General features: G+C 46.7%; 1 protein-coding gene across 1 annotated transcript in view; it reads right to left on the bottom strand.

The window, feature by feature from the left end:
• Positions 1 to 17,976, bottom strand: part of LOC122373860 (mucin-5AC-like) — a 28,698-nt gene extending 10,722 nt beyond the window's left edge. Inside the window, exons 1-5 of the mRNA XM_043352250.1 lie at positions 17,970 to 17,976; positions 13,397 to 16,977; positions 12,921 to 13,022; positions 4,514 to 4,606; positions 2,932 to 3,030 (exon numbers count right to left, since the gene is read on the bottom strand). Coding sequence (XP_043208185.1) covers positions 2,932 to 3,030; positions 4,514 to 4,606; positions 12,921 to 13,022; positions 13,397 to 16,977; positions 17,970 to 17,976 — 3,882 coding nt within the window. The remainder of the gene's footprint in view (positions 1 to 2,931; positions 3,031 to 4,513; positions 4,607 to 12,920; positions 13,023 to 13,396; positions 16,978 to 17,969) is intronic.
• Between the last annotated feature and the right edge of the window lie 459 nt (positions 17,977 to 18,435).

Raw genomic sequence — 18,435 nt, forward strand, 5'->3', positions numbered from 1 at the left:
CAGTCATGTCGTCATTTGTAAAATTCTAAGATGCTCAGGTGCTAACAGCCGTAGTAAACGTATGCTCCTAAAAACTCGTCGCTTTGGCGTGGCTATAAACATCAAGGACATGTCAAACAACCGTATTGTTCGTATCTTGGCGTCTAATAAACCACCTGAGACAAACCATGTCAGAGAGGCGACCAACACAACCACAAAGATTGGAATGGTGCCCAATAAATGTCGTAGGGGAGAGTGGGGTAATTTGGCCGGTGGTGTAAATTGGCCGCCCCCACCTGTACGCTGTCTAATAAAAGTGAGTGAAATAGCTCTAGTCTCTATTCATTTGTCATGGGTAGAAATAACTGGAGGACAAATGTCAAAACTTTGCGCCTCGTAATTTTATTCAAAATTAATAAAACGTTAATTTCATTAGAAAATGGTAACTTTTCCTTCTGTTTACAAAGTTGTATAACGTAGTATTTGGGCTAAAAACGAATTCAGACATTATAGCGCCATTCTTGGGGGTGTTCAGCGGTTCCAAGAGCAATTTTATCTAATTCCGTATAGCCGTGATGACTTTATAGACAAAAATTTTCAGAATGACAACATGGGGTAATTTGGCCGGGACTAGCGGGGCAACTTGGCCGGTGCGCTCATGGTCTATATGCTGGGACGGCCGAGTTTTCATGGTCAATTGTACCATAAATGACATGATTCATGACCAACTTTGACTACTTTGATGCCTTACTTCCGATTGGTCAACTGTAAGAGCATGTGACGTCATCAAAGGTTACCAAACGTTTTTTGCTAATAAATCATTACATAAAAATGGTATAGCCGCACAAATGGTCTCACTCTGTTCAGCTCGACAATGCGCATCGAATGATATGCATGATGGCCTTGAAATCACGTGACCTTGAGGTCAAGCGACCATATGCAACGTGACCTGAGGTCAACCTTTGACCTTGACTTCTCAAGGTCAACACATACATATATCTTTCGATGCGGACTGACGAGAGAATTACGATGGTACTCGAAGTTTTGGCCTAGCTTGATTACTTCAAAAGTTATTCGTAAAAAACTGTCTTCGCATCTAGAGCCGCTAATTTGGCTATTTTGACCCCTGTGACCCCTGAGTCAACCTCCAAAATGCGGCAAATGCGTCATAGGTCACACGTCATTGCTGAATCTGAAGCTGACTCGCAATATAACAGAAAATCCCGACCGCAAACTAACACCGGCCAAATTGCCCCACACCCCCGGCCAAATAACCCTGCTAGTGGGGCAATTTGGCCGCCTTGCACACCTTTGTAATACGTCACAATTTCAATATAAGTAATTACTCTATCATTTCAAGTTCACTGTCCAGTAAAGTAAAATGAATACGACACCTGCCAGCGTTGAGAAAATGCAGAAATGTGTCGTCAATTTTAAGTTATATCGTTTTCTAAAAAAAGCGGCCAAATTACCCCACTCTCCCCTAATATACGTACTGAAATGTGCCAATGCGTGGTACTTCACAGTGAGGAAGAGTAAGATTAATCCGAAAGCTCGTTGTTAACAAGTGATTGTTTTCTTTCGAAGGGGTGAAACAGTCACATGCTCAAGCTGAAAGACGATGGTGCCGTGCATTGCATACCATTGCAAAATCATGTGTTCCAAGGTTTCCAAGAATGCGCTAATAAGGAAACGATAAATTGAAATATTTTACGTACGGACTGGTAATGGTTAACAGTTCCTGATGGCAAATGTCTGAGAACTGAAGGCCCATTTGCTCAGTAATTATCTATATTATGATTTATAATATTTCGTAATTTTCATATCTCACATGCTACCTGTTCAAACAATGATCTGAATAAGTCGAGTTCGTAGAGCGGTTGCAATAGAAAATAATAGCAACACCGCCGCGTAACACCCAAATATGTCGGTCATTCCCCAAAATCATTTGATCCTGACTGACCTGACCCTGACCCTGTTATTGTGACACGGTGCAGTTTCTACCGGTATTGACATTAGACATATCGACATTTGTGTGAGATTGAGATGCTTCTTAATATCATTCAACAACAGAGTTATTGTCGCGTCTGTAATTTGTGCTACGGATTGTAAATTTATGCAACTGAGCCGCCTAAAAAATGTTGTCTTTTATCCAGGGCTGCGGAGTCGATGGATTTACGGCGACTCCGACTCCGACTCCGACTCCGGCTTTCAAAAACCAACTCCGACTCCGACTCCGACTCCGGGCAGAAATGTCGACTCCGATCGACTCCAACTCCCGACTCCGACTCCGCACACATGGCAGGGCTGCGGAGTCGACAGACTTTCGGTGACTCCGACTCCGACTCCGGCTGGGGTTTCCAATATCGACTCCGACTCCGACTCCGACTCCGGTCACAACTGTCGACTCCGACCGACTCCGACTCCGACTCCGACTCCGCAGCCCTGCTTTTATCAATGGAAACCATCAAACAATTACTTTACCGATATGAATTTTTCACTCGTGTTATGTGGAGCAATGCTGGCTTGAGATGACGGGGAATAAATGGGCTGTGCTCGTCGGCTTTCTGCTGGCCAAAGAGATCAAAAGTGATAATGGATTAGATTGTTTTTGCATGAGCTGCACAATGCGCACACGCCCTTTTAATTATCATCAGTTTGACAAACACTGATCAAGATTAGCGAACGTAATAATACACAGAGCGTTCAAGACCGTCGCTTAAAAACATTTGACACATTGGTAGTTCTGTATATAGAAAAGTCTATAAGTTAGGCTTTAGTGGTCCATAATCCAAGCTCTGAAAGTGATATCACACATTCCGGCATTTGAATCGTTCTATGGACGTCCACGATTTTCGCCGTCAGATCTCAATGCCCGGTGAAAGGCTGCAGCGACAGGCAGTGTGCTATTCAACCCTTGGTGTTGGCAAATGCCTCCATATAGCCAAGTACCTGATGCTCCTTGGCGGTCGCGCTCTCCTTGGCGTTTTTCACAGCGACGAGTAGGGTGCCCTGGTGACCTCCGATGTTATCCACCTCGGCTCTCCACACCTGCAGGGTCAGGTCAGGTCAGGTCAGGTCAGTCAAGTACTATAAGACACGATCAGGTCAGGTCAGGTCAGGTCAATTAAGTACTATGAGACACGATCAGGTCAGGTCAGGCGGGACCAGATCAAGTCGCCGTAGGTTTTACCAGATAAGGATATTTCACCTCCACAGATGAGGTCAGGTCAGGTCGAGCTAGGGGAGGTCAACTCAGGAGAGTACAGCTCACCACACTTAAATATTATGCTAGGACTGGACGTAGGACTATACTTGTGAGTTGTGATTATGATTCTTAAAAAAAAGTCGACGCCGAAGACATTATTTAACATTTTGGTATTCATGCATATAGCAATCGTGGACGTATGACGAGCTGATTTCAGTCAAGATAAAGACGCACTCTCTCACGCCGACTGGCTTTTATTGATGTTTCTACGAGTATGCCGAAAAGGCAGAGCGGGAAAGCCAGCCGGGATAGAGTGAGAGTGAGGGGGCCGCACCCAACCCGGTTGGGTGGGTCAGTCACTAAAAACTGGCCCTGTTCTCCGAGACTGGGCCCCGGAAGGTGCAGCGAATTGGTATTGGGTTGATAGTGTGAAGGTGATCTTCGCGACGGTAGAAGTGTTCACCATTTGGCTTATAGGCTCTCAGCCACCTTATGTTAGGACTGATGAGCATGTGTGCTTGTCTGATAGCTGGTGCCAAGGCCCTATATAGAAGCTGGTGCTTTACATGACCTAATGGATAATTAGAAGGAGTTGGAGTTATTGTTATGCTGGATGCTAACTAGAAGTGTGACTTTGAGATTGCTGGGAGCAAACGAACGCTAATAATGGCAACAAATAATGTCCATGAAGTTGAGTACCCTCGTGAATGTTTGATATGTTCACACATTGCTCGTTACGAGACTTACCTCGGGTGACCTCCAAAATCGAGCATGTGCTCGTATGGGAACTCCTGCTTGAAACGTATCTATTGTGTAGTTTCCCAAGGCTGCAATAATCATACGTGTAGTGCAGTAGTTGTGGTGAAATAAGCATGTGTGCGACCCGCTTGACACGAACTTTAGGATCTTCTCCGAACAATCTTGCGAACGCGGCTGTTTGGATGGTTGCCGTAGCATTTTTTATTGTTTACAAGCTGGAATAACGTGCGATAAAACTAAACTCCTGATTGCTCGGTCATGTTTGGTCAAGGATGGGACGTTGTAAGTTTGGTTTATAGGACCTTGTTGACAGCTACATGTGTACATAAATGACGTGTATCATAGTGGCGGAGTCAGCGGTATGCTCGAAACATCTTATGACATTGATAACCACACACAAACAAAAAACGAAAATGGCGAAAGGGAGCGGAAACCAGCGTAGGGGTTTGTACTTGTACAGCGTATGGAATTTCTCACGCCCACAGTTACTCACCTGACCAAAGTGTCCCTTCCCGTCCACAGCTACTCACCTGACCAAAGTGTCCCTCCCCGTCCACAGTTACTCACCTGACCAAAGTGACCCTCTCCGAGCACGCTCTGCAGTCGGAGCGTCTCCCGGGGGTGCTCCCAGCGCCGCCGCCGGGCCAGAGTGTCGTGAGACTGTCGAGTGGAGAGAAACGATTCGTCAGAAAATCGGGAATGTGGCAACTGCAGTGATGTAGAGTGCAGCCATGAATGAGAGGGCCACGCTACAGCATATCCTGGCGGGACTCTTTAAGGTGCGAAATGCTGTTTATGCTTATGTTGCAGAGGCGGGTGCGCCAATAATTTGCAAATCAAAAGTCTTCAATCGAGCCCAAAAAGTAAGTAAGATTGATTCTCGCAGTAACACCTATGACCTAACCAAGCAAAAGTATTCAACGAAAAATGACAGAGGGAATCATTTTCTCCAGACGCAACTCCCATGATTCTCATGACATCCCCAAAAAAACCTTAGCAAGAGATTATTGTTGCCGCACAATACAGATGTTACCAAGAAAAAGACCACCCAAATACAGCCGTTCGAGCATGGGTCCCACGCATCTTCTGGTCATGGAAAGTTAATAATTAGCTGTGAGAGCAGTTGGTTGCTACTCAGCCTGACAACTTTTCCCGCAGTAAATCAATCTGTCCAACAGAGTGTCTTTTGTTCTCATACAAATCTCAGTGCAGTGACACGAATGTTTGCCAGCTGCTGAAGGTTTCATTCAGAAACAAAAGCTGAGCACAAGCATAGATCTCACGGGCATCCTTCACGATTTACTATGTCACCAGTCATTTAAAGGTAGTGTGCCACCTTTGAAAGATTTCCCATTTTATTTTTCCTAGGATAAGAAGCTTCTGTTTTTACCTAATATCGCAAAAAAAATCAAAAATGGGCCTGGAATAGTGCCTTTTTCGCCTAAAAGTTTTTCGGTTTTTAGATATGTATAACAACTGTAGTGGGCTCACCTGCAAACAGGCGTCGGGCAACAATCGCGAATGCGGCGCACTTGTGACAATAAGCAAAGGTCATTATAGTGTTACGACCATACGACGTACGGGAATGAGTTATCAGCTGTCTAATCGTAGACAACACAATGTCGAGCCTTAAACTGTAAGCCCGTATTGGTATTGTTTCTTTTATTTGGCTGTCGAACATTATTTATGGTTTGAAATATGATTTTATGTAAAATAATTGATATGAAAAAGCCGTCTTATAAGTTATGACCCCATTTCACCACACGCAAGTGGCAGAAATGACAATGATCAGCTGACGCATTTTTCTTGGCCGAAGTCAGAGCGCGCGGCCCGACGCACCACGCGTATTTGGAAATTCCGACCTCGACGAGCATCAGAAGCCACCTAACAGGCGTGTTCGAAACCGCAGGAGATGATGATGAACGGGTTTATCGAAACTTGATTGGATGAACATATCGGTAATAGCGATTTCAGTGTGTGCATTTATTGTTCATAGTGGTGTGAAATGTGGTTGGGGTACGACCGACAACCCGTCGGGGCGAATTTCGCACTGGGGTACTCAAAATTTGAAGAATTTAAGACGTTTCCATGAGTTTTGAAGGTATGGATAAGTTCTAAAAATCCGGTTCTCCTTATCTGGGCCATTAACTCCATACGGTCCAAGAAAGCTGGCACACTACCTTTAAAATGCGTCGCTAGGTCGGGATCCTTGTACTCATATATGGTGCTGGCTAGGGTTGTTTGCTTCATTTTGCGAAGGAATTGGAAGTAAAGTAACTCTTGAGCGCACTTTTTGAAACAAAAATAACAAAAGTTTCTTGTATACTATTAGTGGCACTTATCGTGTTTGACTTTCGAACACAGTGACACTTATTTCGTCTCGGTGGTACAGTGCCATCTCGCATGCCAATAAACTGCTATATGACGGTGCGTTTGACACCACACTTTCGATGATAATGATTTGAGGTTAATCCGCGCCCAGACTGCAGAGGTCAGCGGCACCCAGACACTGCATGTCCTCAACAGCCCGGTGTCATCTCAATAAGCAGACTCCGTTCTCCTCTCTCCCGTCCGTGAAGAACCGTGATCCACGCTCCGTGAGTCGGTCACACCCTCCGTAATAACACGACCATTTCGTGACGGGGCGGCGCCGGGCCGAACTGCCGGCGATTTGCCAACTGGGAACCGGTTATAGGTGGGTGGTCGTGACCACTACGGGGGGGGGGGGAAGGGGATGGGGTATCTGTGTCTATGGCTGGAGGGGTGGAGAAAGGGAGGAGAGAAGAGTGGACAGCAATGAAAGGCTGTTACCGGACAAGGGCCTACTGCGAAGAGTCTTTGCATGTTTAATTTGAATGCTCAATGCATAGAAAGCGCAGGCAATACATGTATAGCATACAGGCACTTCGCTTTCGTTTTTTTGAAGATGTTAGACGTCATACAAAGCTTCTGGATCTGGATCATAAAACTGTAGCTTTTGTACACAAAGCCCACCATGCAGGCAGGCATTTCTGAAAACCAATTGTGAAAGGAAATGTATGTAAATCACTACGTTTGCATTTTTTAATCGCCAAAATTAGTAGGTATATGCATCGTGCATGCGAGATAGCCAGAAGCTTGCGAATACGATAGCTAAGCTTTGGACGATTGTGCACAATCATGCCCGCATCGGCGGGTGAAAACGCTGCGTCATCAGCTGCCCATGCTGAAATCTCAGATGCTGCATGATTGACAACCATGAAGAGAGATGAACGTTGTTTTTTCGCAAGACGTTTCCCATATGCATCATGTTGCACCCTGCAGAGCACGATGAAAGCTCGGAAGGTTTGTAGAAACCGATGTAACGGTTATGCGCAACCACAAACTCTGGACCCATAAAGCGTTTGATGGGATGTATGCCAGCAATGCTCCCACCGTTCTTAGTCCTGTGTGCAGACCAAACTGGTGACTGGTATGTTGTGCAAGTGATGAACAGCGTAGCTTCTCAGCGTGGCTCTGTGATGCAGCATGTTCTGTTCATAACGCATGCTTCGGTGCGTTTTGCTTTTAGGCGTGCTAAGCGCTTGTTGTTTTTTCTCGTAAAACTGCTTGCAAATGCTGGGCTCAGAGTTCGCAGAAGATATTTCTGATATTTCTTATCTTTTGCGTTCAGTACATTTCGTGCTTTAAGCAGATCACACTGTTAAGTTTATCATAGTGAAGTGTGTCTTAGTAGCATCACGTCTCCAATAATTCTCACGGCACTTTTGGAAATTGAGCCACACCGTGCAGGACATTTCACAACTATTGTCTTTGTATAGGTATTAGGTATGCATTCAATTAATGACCAGCCATTGTCTTTCTTCCTTGCGTTCATTGCAAGTTTGTTATCGAATTTTAGCAGAATATTTAGCGACTGGCATTACTATTACTTGACGTTATTGCAGAGCTAATCCTAGATAGTGTTAAGGTCGAGACAATTTTTCTTTCCGCTCCCTCATTAACACACCTTAGAACAGATTCAAATGCGACTAACCCTCGCCTTTAGATCACTCACGTGCCACATACAGAGTGAAACGATCGTTTAAACGAATGAGCGCATTCTTCACGCTGAACGCTACAGCATACATCCATTACGAGGCTATTAGTGTACCACAAAGTCACTCTTATTGCCCGAACACCAAATATGTGGGACTTAACTGCCAGCTATGCCGCTTCGAACGTCCATGTCTTTGCGGTGGCGCGTTTAAGCTGCTGTACCACTCCTTTTAGGCATAGCCCCTTTTAGTCCTGCACGCGGCTTTGCATTTTAAAATCCTCTGACTCGAAGTATTATATGGCCGCCTAGGAACATGATTGGCAAATGCGTCAATGTCAAACTAACGAAGGCGGATGGTCCGGGGTCGCAGGGTCACATGGTTCGCCCGTGGCCTTCGTGTGCGCAGATCGGAGCTCCTCAACTGGGTAGTGCCGGCGTAAGGTCCTTCGTCGTTCAGGGCGTGGATGAACTGTAATATATGAGCAGCCATTTAGCCGACCAGTTAGCTTTTGTGTGATTCAAATGCGTGCTGTTCATTAGTGTAACGAGAACAAGTGTCACATATTGATGACACCTTTCATTGAAAGGTGAAATTTATTACAAAAGATGCTCGAATCTCGATGTAGCGTATGTCATGGTCGAGGGTCAGAAATCATGTTTCAAATTGGTAACAATATTCATGAATATTTTACCTGTCATTTATCATCGGCAACTCTGCAAGTGCAACGTCGCATGGTTCTGGAATGAATGCCCTTGGGGACAAGAAGAGACTGATCAGGTATTCATGAGAGTTGCGATTATTTATGATTGTCATAATTCATAAGCTCCCAACCACAAGAGCTGATCAGTCTCAGTTTCAGCGACAACATGGGATGCTGTGAGTGTTTTCATAGTCCATTATTAGTCATGGGAACAGTGCAATAAATCTTGGCAGCCGTCAGCGCAACTATTGAATGCAGCGGGGTACCAGGGGAGGCGTAGAATATGATGACATAGTCCCATGCGATTGAATTTTGCAAGTGCATTGATGTGCCAAATGGTGGTCATTGATATTCCGGCGCAGTCCTTTACTTCACATTGGTCATTGCCCATTCTGATAAATAGCTATGACCTTCAGCTAATGAGAAAATGCGTAGTCACAACTCACAGGTACGCATGTGCCTAGTTTTGCTTTATCAATTTATCACTCCATCAGTTGATTTATAATTACACATGTGCTGGCTGCATGCTTAACGAGCCTAATTATATTTATCAAGATTTCTCTAGGCGATTTCGGTAGTAGTTAGTGTGGCATTGAACTACATACATATGTTGGTAGCTTATCTACGATATCGAGTTAAAAGCTTATATAATTCACTTATCACCAGTATAACGCCTTATGGGGCGACTAACGGAGCGAGCGAGAGGGTGGGCCTTGCACGTGCGAAATTTCGAGGGGGTACCTCCAACTGACTTGTGCACGGCACCCTACTAACCGGTCTCTAGCGATGTGCCAAATTTGAGCACAATCGGCCCAGCCGTTCTCGAGATCTGGAAGCGGCACCCTGCACGTGCGCACGTGCAAAATGGGTCCCAACTGACTTGTGCACGGCACCCTACTAACTGGTCCCTAACCGTGTACCAAATTTGAGCGCCATCGGTCCAGCCGTTCTAGAGATCTGGAAACGACCCCTGCACGTGCGCACGTGCAGCAGCACCCCAACCTTAACACATGCAGATGAATTATCTGATGGAGACCTAACTGTGTACCGAGTTTCAATCCAATCGGCCCAACCGTTGTGCCGTTATTGAGGTTGCAATTTTGGGGGTTCTTAAAAAATGTCCAACTTTACCACGCGCCACGTGCGGTGGTTGGCAAGAACGCATGGTGGCCATCACACCACAGAACTTTTACGTCCAAGTGACATTTTGTAAAGAAGACCGCTTGTCAATCGGATGTCCCGTTCCTAAGATATTAGCTTTTGAAGAGCGTCCCCACGGCCGACCGGCCGGCCGGCCGCTCATACTCAGAAATTTCCGTTAATCTAAGAAAAGACTCCGCTCGCTTCGCTCGCTCCGTAATAATCACTCGCTACTCGGCAATAAAAAATAAATGCTTGATATGTCAATAATTTTGACATTAAAGCTAGCTCAAAAGATCACTGAACATCATTCAACTTATGATTTCAACTGCAAGAAGATCGGTCGTCCAGAATTGAGAATGGATTTGAGCTCAACTTAAATATCTATCGAAGCAGGTAGTTTGTGTTTTTGAGTTATATATAGGTATATCCATTTTCTAAGACTTATTAACCCGCGCCCTGCTGGGGGTCCTGGATTTCCACGCCCTGCTGGGGGGGGGGGGGTGTTTGAACACCCCCCCTTCTAACTCGGCTCCTGGGCCACGTAGCGATACGCGGAAGGCGGCGTTCGAAAGAGCGTCAAAAATAATGACGAAATCACTTCGGTCAATTTTTTGGTCAGGTCAAAGGTCAGGTCACCAGAGGTCATTGAAGGCAAAATTTCGCCGATTTCCAGGTCGAATGTCGAAAATTTCCAAGAAGCCAACGCATAACTCGGGAACCAATAGAGCTACAGCGCCGCGGAAAAGCGCATTCGATAGCTCTTTTAACGTCCTTTCTGAGTAATTCTCTCAGATTTGACCTAACGTCAACGGTTTTGCCTGCAGGGGGGCAAAAACTGCAAAAATAGCCGATTTTTTTGAAAACAGTTTTTCTGCAATAACTTTTGACCCAAGCCTTGTACGAGCTTACTTTTACCGGCATCGTGTTCCTCTCGTCAAGACGCATCGAATGAACTATGACTTGGCCTTGAAAGGTCAACTTGAAAATTTGACCTCAGGTCAAGGTCATGACCTGACCGGAAAGGGTCATGTTGCATATCAGTCGATCCGTATCTTCGAGCTGAACACATCTAAGGCGTTTTCATCGCTCTAGCATACCTCTATCAAAAGTTATTTGCGAAAAACTGTTAGATACCATTCGTGACCTAAGATGACCTCAGGGCATAAACAAGGGTCACGGACACCATTTTCAAGTTCAGTGTGTCTAAACCACTTGTAATTCGGTGTTTGGGAGTGTTTATAATGTCTTTCATCCAAAAGAGGCGCATTTCAATTTTCTCCCATTGACTTATAATGGGGAGGTCGCAAAATTGACCTGACCTTAGGTCATCGATATCAAAATTCTGAGATATACATTTTGTACATGCTATTGCTCTTAGCAATCGCTGAAAGTTTCAAAGCGATCGGTCACTCGGTGTAGCTATGACAGACATTGAAAGTTTTTATGAGGTGAGGTCACTTCAAGTGACCTGGTGACCTGACCTTGAATGACCTTGGTCTGAAATTTTCACAATATGTGTAGAATTGATGTATGATAAGGTGTACCAAAAACGGCGGCGCTCCGCGCCGCCGTTTTTGAGATATTTGCGAAAAACCACAGGGGGGGGTGTTCAAACACCCCCCCCCCAGCAGGGCGCGGGTTAAAAAATAGCTTAACAAGCTGCTATACCTAAATGCCTCTTTCATTGAAAATTAGACGCACCTCGCTTGTCAGATGGAGTGCTCTCCTGCTTCTATGAATCGGCGTAAAATCAGCGAACGTGCTACGTTATTCCTTGACATCTCATTTCATCTTTCCAGCGTAGATTATGAAAATGTGAGTCCAGGTAATGTGCCTCATATAATACGTCATGCCAGATGGCAGCACTTCCAGAACGGTTTGAACGTTTGGTTTTGTTGAAAAAAAAATACGAAACTTTCAGAAATACCTTAATAAATTTGATACTCATTGGAATTTGTTGAGAAAGTGTTATGTTGTACCCACAAGTAGGGGGTAATTTTTTTTAACGGTGCTCGGTGCTCGCCCAAATGCACGTGAGTCAAAATTCGGTTCGTCATGGGTCAACAGGTAGCAATATTCCCTAATGCCTATCTCGACCAAGCGCAGCCAAGAAACCACTGATCATGGTTCCAGCCCTGCCGAGAAATCTGGTCGGTCCGCCCCCGGGGCTGCCAGCCGCGGTTGGCTTGCAGCTACACTCCGGTGAGCAGCGGCACACTTTCACCTCAGATAACGCCCGGCGCATGCGCCCTGTGGTCGCCGCGTGCGCCGCCTGCCGGTGACCTTGACCACTGGACCGTGACGAGTTTTGATTGGGCGCGTGTGTGGCTCGTGCTCAGCTGCCTGAGGCTCCTCCGCCATAGGGAGTCTGGCAAATGGAGTTGGAGATGGTAGCGCATGACGCTTTCTAAGCGTGTCAGCTTTACGAGAAACGAAATCCCTAAATGGCGTAGAATCGGTAGAATACCTGTCGAGACCCGATGCTGTGATTTATAAGCGTTTGCGCATATCTGATCAATCTTATAAAAAAAATCACACAGCAGCTTTTCGCAACAGTCTGCAAACTTTACCACGGCTCGAAAGATTCGAGTCGTGAGGTCGTGACGTCTGACTCGGTTCGTGACTTTTGACTCCGGTTGCGGCCGTCTGACCCATATATGGCGGTGGCTCCGGTCGGGTCTAGGCGGGGCGGGAGCCGATGTGAGGTGAGCTGAGCGCCAACAGCTGAGCCGTGCCGGGCGGGGCCAGATATGATCACCGCATAAAAACTGACAGCCCATAATGAAGCCTAGTTAGGACGCCCGGTTCGATCACAGAGCTATTGAGACCAAACCGGCCCACTTTTGCTTTCGTCAGGCGTTTTGAGACTGGCTGCCGTTTTTAATGTTATACGTTTTTGAAGATAACTTTTACCGTTAATTTGCTAAAATTTAGTTTGTGGGATAATTTACCTCTAACGGGGTTCAGCAGCATGCATGGTAGCATGGACGCCCATAACCGCTGCTGTCGGCACGTCCTTGAAGCCCAAACATCATCATCAAAATCTATCGGTACAACAATCGACAGTTTTTGGAAGGGGTAATGATTGGTTGCAGACCGTTCTGATACTTACGTGAGACGTTGAAGGTTTGCCGACAACTTCGTCCACTTCGACAGGGTAGAAGTTTTCCTGAGCGTTGTCCGACGTTTCCTGGGCCATCATTGCCTTCAGACGCTAAATGTGGAGAAAAGGCATATCATTTTCAAAACTGAGAGTAGTTATGTGGTAAGGCTGACTGGTTGAACCAGATATTTCGTAGATCGGTATCATACGCAGGATGTCAGCGATTTTGGCTTAAAAAGCGATATTGTGAATCTACGAAGTTCATGTTAGATGTATCGACCATAAGAAGCAGACGGGCATAATCTGACAATAAATGTACACAAAATACCAACTATCAAGCATATCAGACTCGACACGGATGAAAGAAAATGTGTTACGTTTGTCATAAACAACTCGAAGTTGGTTAGCCAGATTAACACAAAGGTAAGGAGGCTTCCAATCATCATACCGTCAGTGCCCTGAACCAGCGTTGCGCGTGTTCTCACCTCCGGCAGCAGGTTTTGTACGTCGGGATGGTTCTTCTTCAGGTACCACACCAGTACGGCCACCACGGGGACGACAAAGAGCAGCGAGACCAGATAGATGGGTCCTCCAGGTTCTTCAACCTCCTCAGACCGTGGAGAAACCACTTGGGGTTTTCTATCAATCTCCAAAACACGGGCCTGACGCGGCGTGGTTGAGGAGGATTGTGTAGGAGATGATGTCGAAGATGTTGAGTACTCTACTGAAGGTGGTGAAGCAGGTGTTGCAGAGGTTTCGGACGAGGGAGACTGCCCGACTGGTTGATGATGGTCCGCATAATGTACGACAGGACCTGACGGAGATGTCGGAGGCAGTTCAGAATTTTCAGCTGATAGGATACGCTCCATTTCGGTTTCTGAAGGGCGGAGAAAAGTTGCCATGGTAGTGGAGGCAGAGGCTGCCAGGTCATCAGGCTCATAGTCGGGGAAGCCCGTATCCAGTTCCAAATCATCATCGCTAATGTAGCCGTAACCCTCATTAGATGACTTTGGAATGAATGACTCTCTGTCTTCGAAGTTTTGCGAATCACGCTTCTGCTCTTTGAGTTGAGCAATGCCACCGTTATCAGAGTCGGGAGAGAATCCCTGCACGTACGAATGGTCTTTATGGCTGTGGTAGCTGTGACCGTGTGTGTCAGAGAACTTGTTTGTGCTCGGGTTGGCAATGGTTGAAGATTGTGAATCGGGTCTCCTTCCCGGCTTCAAGCCAAAGCGCACGCTTAATGCATCGCTTTCTGTTTTTGCACTGTTGTCCACCTTTGGTACTTGTTGTTTCTCGATGACACTCTCATCCGCTTTTGGTACCCAGTCTTTGTTGGCTGATGATGGCAGGTCTTGAATACTGACCTGTTTATCGCCTCTAGTTTGTGACGATTCGGTTTCTTCATGTGCCTGAATCGGGGCTTCGGTTGTTCGTATTACACTGCTCTCTAGAACTAGTGGTCTCTGACTACTCACTGGAACTGAACCGGTCGAACTACTTCTGTTGTCAATCAAAATAGAGTATGTGCCACGCTGGTCCTCTTTTTGCTTCGCTTCGTCTAGCTCTAGGGGAGCTTGGCTGGAAAGCACTGCATTTAACGGTCTTCTTGTTCGTTGGCTAGTGTCAGTTGGACTGTATTCGGTCACTGTCGCTTCTTCGTCAGCATCCGTCGGCAACTTCACACGTTTCCTCAATTTGAACTCCAGTGGAGAGACAGCAATGGACACTGAAGTTTCCAGTGATGTTCCGAGCACAGTCCGCTGAATATCGGTGTCATTTCCTGCCTGACTGCTGGTCTCGTTAGGGCTGGTATCATTGCTCTGCTCATCCAGTTTGGAGACTTGATGTTCATCTTCTTTCTGCCTTTGATTTTCCGACTCGATCTTCGAGACTGGAATTTGTGCTGGAGTGACAGTTGGCAACTCTTTAGAGCTTGCCTCTGATGCAGCCGGGCTTGGTGGAGCTGGACTTGTTCTTGGTCCTGGAAGCACTGGTCTGCCTCTCGGAAGTCCCAGCGTACCCCTCGGGAAGGTTACTGAAATGGTGACGTTCCTACCCAGAAGGCCTCGCTGCTGCGCAGATTTGATAGTCGACAGCAACAGCGGGAATGGGGGAATGGTTGGAGGAAGAACGTGTCTCTGACCGGCCTTTGGGCCGCTCCGCAAAGAGAACGTGTGGCGACGTTCCTCCAGCCGACGTGCTAGGAGGTTGGATTTATCGGTGTTTGTAGTTGATGGCGTGTGGCGAAGAGTGTCGGGTCGTTGGCGACGTTTCGTGGAAAGAGGGTTCGCCGGTACCGCAGGAGAAGAAATGTCAGTTTCTTTCTGCGTAGGTAGCGTAGAAGGAGTTGTAATCTGAGGCGTGCTACTGATAGTTGAGGAAGGTAAAGTTGTGCGTTCGGTAGATGACTGGGAGTTAGTTTCTGTAGTTGCCGAAGAGGAAGGCGAGGACGTAGTGGTTGTTGTTGATTGAGTAGTCTGTTCCGTCGTGGTAGGCCTCGTCGTTGTTCTCAGTGTCGTCGTCGTTGGTGTTGTTGATGTTGATGTTGATGCTGATGTTGCTTCTGAGGTCGTTGTTGTTGTTTCGGTGGTCGTAGTCGTTTTCGCAGTTGTTGTCGTTGAAGGTGTCGTAGTGGTTGTTGCTGAAGTGGTCGTAGTAGTAGTTGCCGCTTCTGTGGTTGTTGTAGATGTAGTGCTTGTTGACCTCGGCTCTGAGGTAGGAGCACTGCTTGGAGTAGCGGCTGTCGATGTCGTCGTCGGTTCTTTATCCTTTTCACCTCTTCGCTTTGGTAGGAAAGAGAGCCGAGCGCGGGACCTGTTTCTGATCCTCGCCAGAAGGCCCAACACCTTCTCCACCTCCTTTTTCTCTTTGTTTACCGGCGTGGCTTCCGTTGTAGACACAGCTGTGGTTGTGCCGTTCGGTCTGAGGCGCGACGCGCGGTTACGGAACCTCTCACGACGACGTAGGGCAGCTTCAGACAGTCTGCGCCGGGCGGGAGACTTTGTGATGGACGGGGTAGTGGAAGACGTGGTTGAAGGAGATGTAGTTGTGGACGTACGAGGTGTAGTTGTGCTGCGATTAATACCCGGGGGCCTTCGACGAAGGCTGGGTGAAGAGACTTCGCTATCAGGTGCACTGGTTGTTTTCTCAGTGGTGCTGCTGGAGTCTTTCCCAATGCTGGTTACCGCTGGCTCAGACTTCACTTTGCGCCCAGCTGCTGGCTCATCTGGTGGTGGTGGATTTGTTGTTTTTGATAGAGGTACCAGCAGCCGCCCCGGTCTGCGTTTTGAAGCTATTCTTCGAGGAACGATGCCGATCTCGTCTGACTTTTCGTCTGATTTCGGAGGCGCACCGGCAGTAGATTTTTCTGTAGTTGTTTCTGGTTTGATCGATTTCGCTGCGGGATTTTGTAAGTCTTTCTCATCACTTTGGGACACATTTGAAGTCGAAGCTTCCTCTGGTGTCTTCTTTTCACCCGATTTATCTCCCGTTTGCACTTCCTCATCATGCTGATCATTTTCATCAGCACTGTCTTTCGCGTTAACCACTCGCACCTTTTTCCGCCTCACTATCACTTTCCCATGCCTCTCGCTGGGCTCACTCACTAGCCCCTCCTCTGCGGTGGAGTTCGCTCTCTGGGCACCACTGCCGTCCGACCGCGGCACTGCACGAAAGTCTCTCGGACGGCCCGCAACACCGGGCGTGTCGAGCTTTTCACCAAACCCGCGGAACGGTTCCACTTTGTGCTCGGACGCGTGTGCAAGCACAAACTCCGGCTGTAGGCTGAAGTGAGTGTCGTTCAGCAGTGCCAGAAACGGAGGCCGCAGAGACTCACGAAATGTCCGCTCTGTGACGTCATCACTACTCGTGACGTCATCACGACGTTGCGCGCGCGGTGCCAACACCTTGCGGCGTCGGATGACCTTGAGCGCGGCTGCTGGGTCACCGCCAGGTGGCAGCTGTGGCGGTGGCCGCACCTGAGGTCGAGTCACGTGACGCTTGTGACCACCGCCAGCTGTTTGCAGCAGCCGCGCCGACAGTGCCGCATTTGCTGCTGCCAGATCTGGAAGCAAAAAGAATAGGAATTAGAAAATACAGTGCTGCTTTGACAGATGACGTCCAATTTCGAACTGCTTATCTGAATTTACAGTTCCCAACAACACACTTTACACAATTCCTAATGCTCTAATACTTATATGGGATGAGTTCTTACTGTACAAATCTAATAAAAAGTGTCTTTAGGTTCCTCTGGTAATGCGACTCTGGTTCACGCAGGCAAACGCACGACAAGTCCGGTGTCAATAAGGAATACTGACAAGCGTGCGTAGAAACTGTACAATATGTGTGTTTCATTGAAGTGAATCCTTGGCGACTATCCATCGTTAGGCGGCACGGGCGGACATCGATAGCAGCGCCTCTATCGGTCAATAGGGAAAGCTGGGCTGTAGGCGACGAAATACCGGCTGAGTTGTCACACGTTGAATAGGTTCACAGACATCCGTCTTGTGAAAAAGTTGAACTTTTGCCTTCAATATTTCTACAGGCAATTTTAGAAGTGTCTTCACATAGATTACAACACCGTTTAGATTATTGTATTCACTTCAAGCCTTCCCTATTGTTCTTGATGATGCGGGAGCTATTTCTAATTAGTATTTCTAGCTTAATAAAAGAACATATTGTGCAAACGATGAAAAAAGCATAGATGGAAGATTTTAAATGCAATTTTCTCTAGCAATTAATGGTAAATTCTCCACGGATCAAGGAAAAGATGCATGCTAACTGATAATTTAAAGTTCTTGGAGCCACTTGTTTTCTTCTTTTCTTACGTCGCCCCAATGGCCGCGAATACACTTGTGATAACGCCTATCGTTCAGTTGAATAATTTCTGTATGTTAATATGCGGCCTTTCAAGGGCATTCGCCGGCATGACAAAGCCAATTGAAGCTTGCGTGCTCATGTTGCTTTTAGCTCTCGAATGTATCATTACAACTGGAAAGAATAAATCGGGTCACCATGCGGCAAATTATTCTGCCTCTCATGCCCAGAATTTCTAACCTGTCATTATGTACAAAGGCAGTCAGTCACATTTCTCACTGCCCCGAATGAATTAGTGGGAAACCCAGCCGGCACTTCAAATGTACTATTGTAATATGGCCATTTTAATGTAGCATAATTGCGTATAGACGCTTTAATTGCATCCGCAATTGACGGAGAGCCGCTTGAATGCGTGAGCTCAGGCCGTCAGCAACCATTGAACCCGTTACAAGCAGCTACTGTGCAATGTGCTTTGACAAGCTACTCCAGTTGATGTCCCCAATTAGACGCGAGCTGAATAAGAATAGAAACAGCACAGCAACAACTAAGTGTAGTTCTTCAAGGCTGTTTGGATTCGTGTGTGACCTCTGGTCTCAACCCTTGTTTTGAGTGACCACTTCCTGTTAGTGTTTAGGGGACCTTCTCTAAAGAAGACCCAAAAAGTCTTAAAGGGACCCTCCCACCTTCAAAAAAGTTAATGAAATGG

This window comes from Amphibalanus amphitrite, unplaced genomic scaffold, assembly GCF_019059575.1.
Source record: "Amphibalanus amphitrite isolate SeventyFive unplaced genomic scaffold, NRLGWU_Aamphi_draft 001562F_arrow, whole genome shotgun sequence".
Taxonomy (NCBI): Eukaryota; Metazoa; Arthropoda; class Thecostraca; order Balanomorpha; family Balanidae; genus Amphibalanus; species Amphibalanus amphitrite.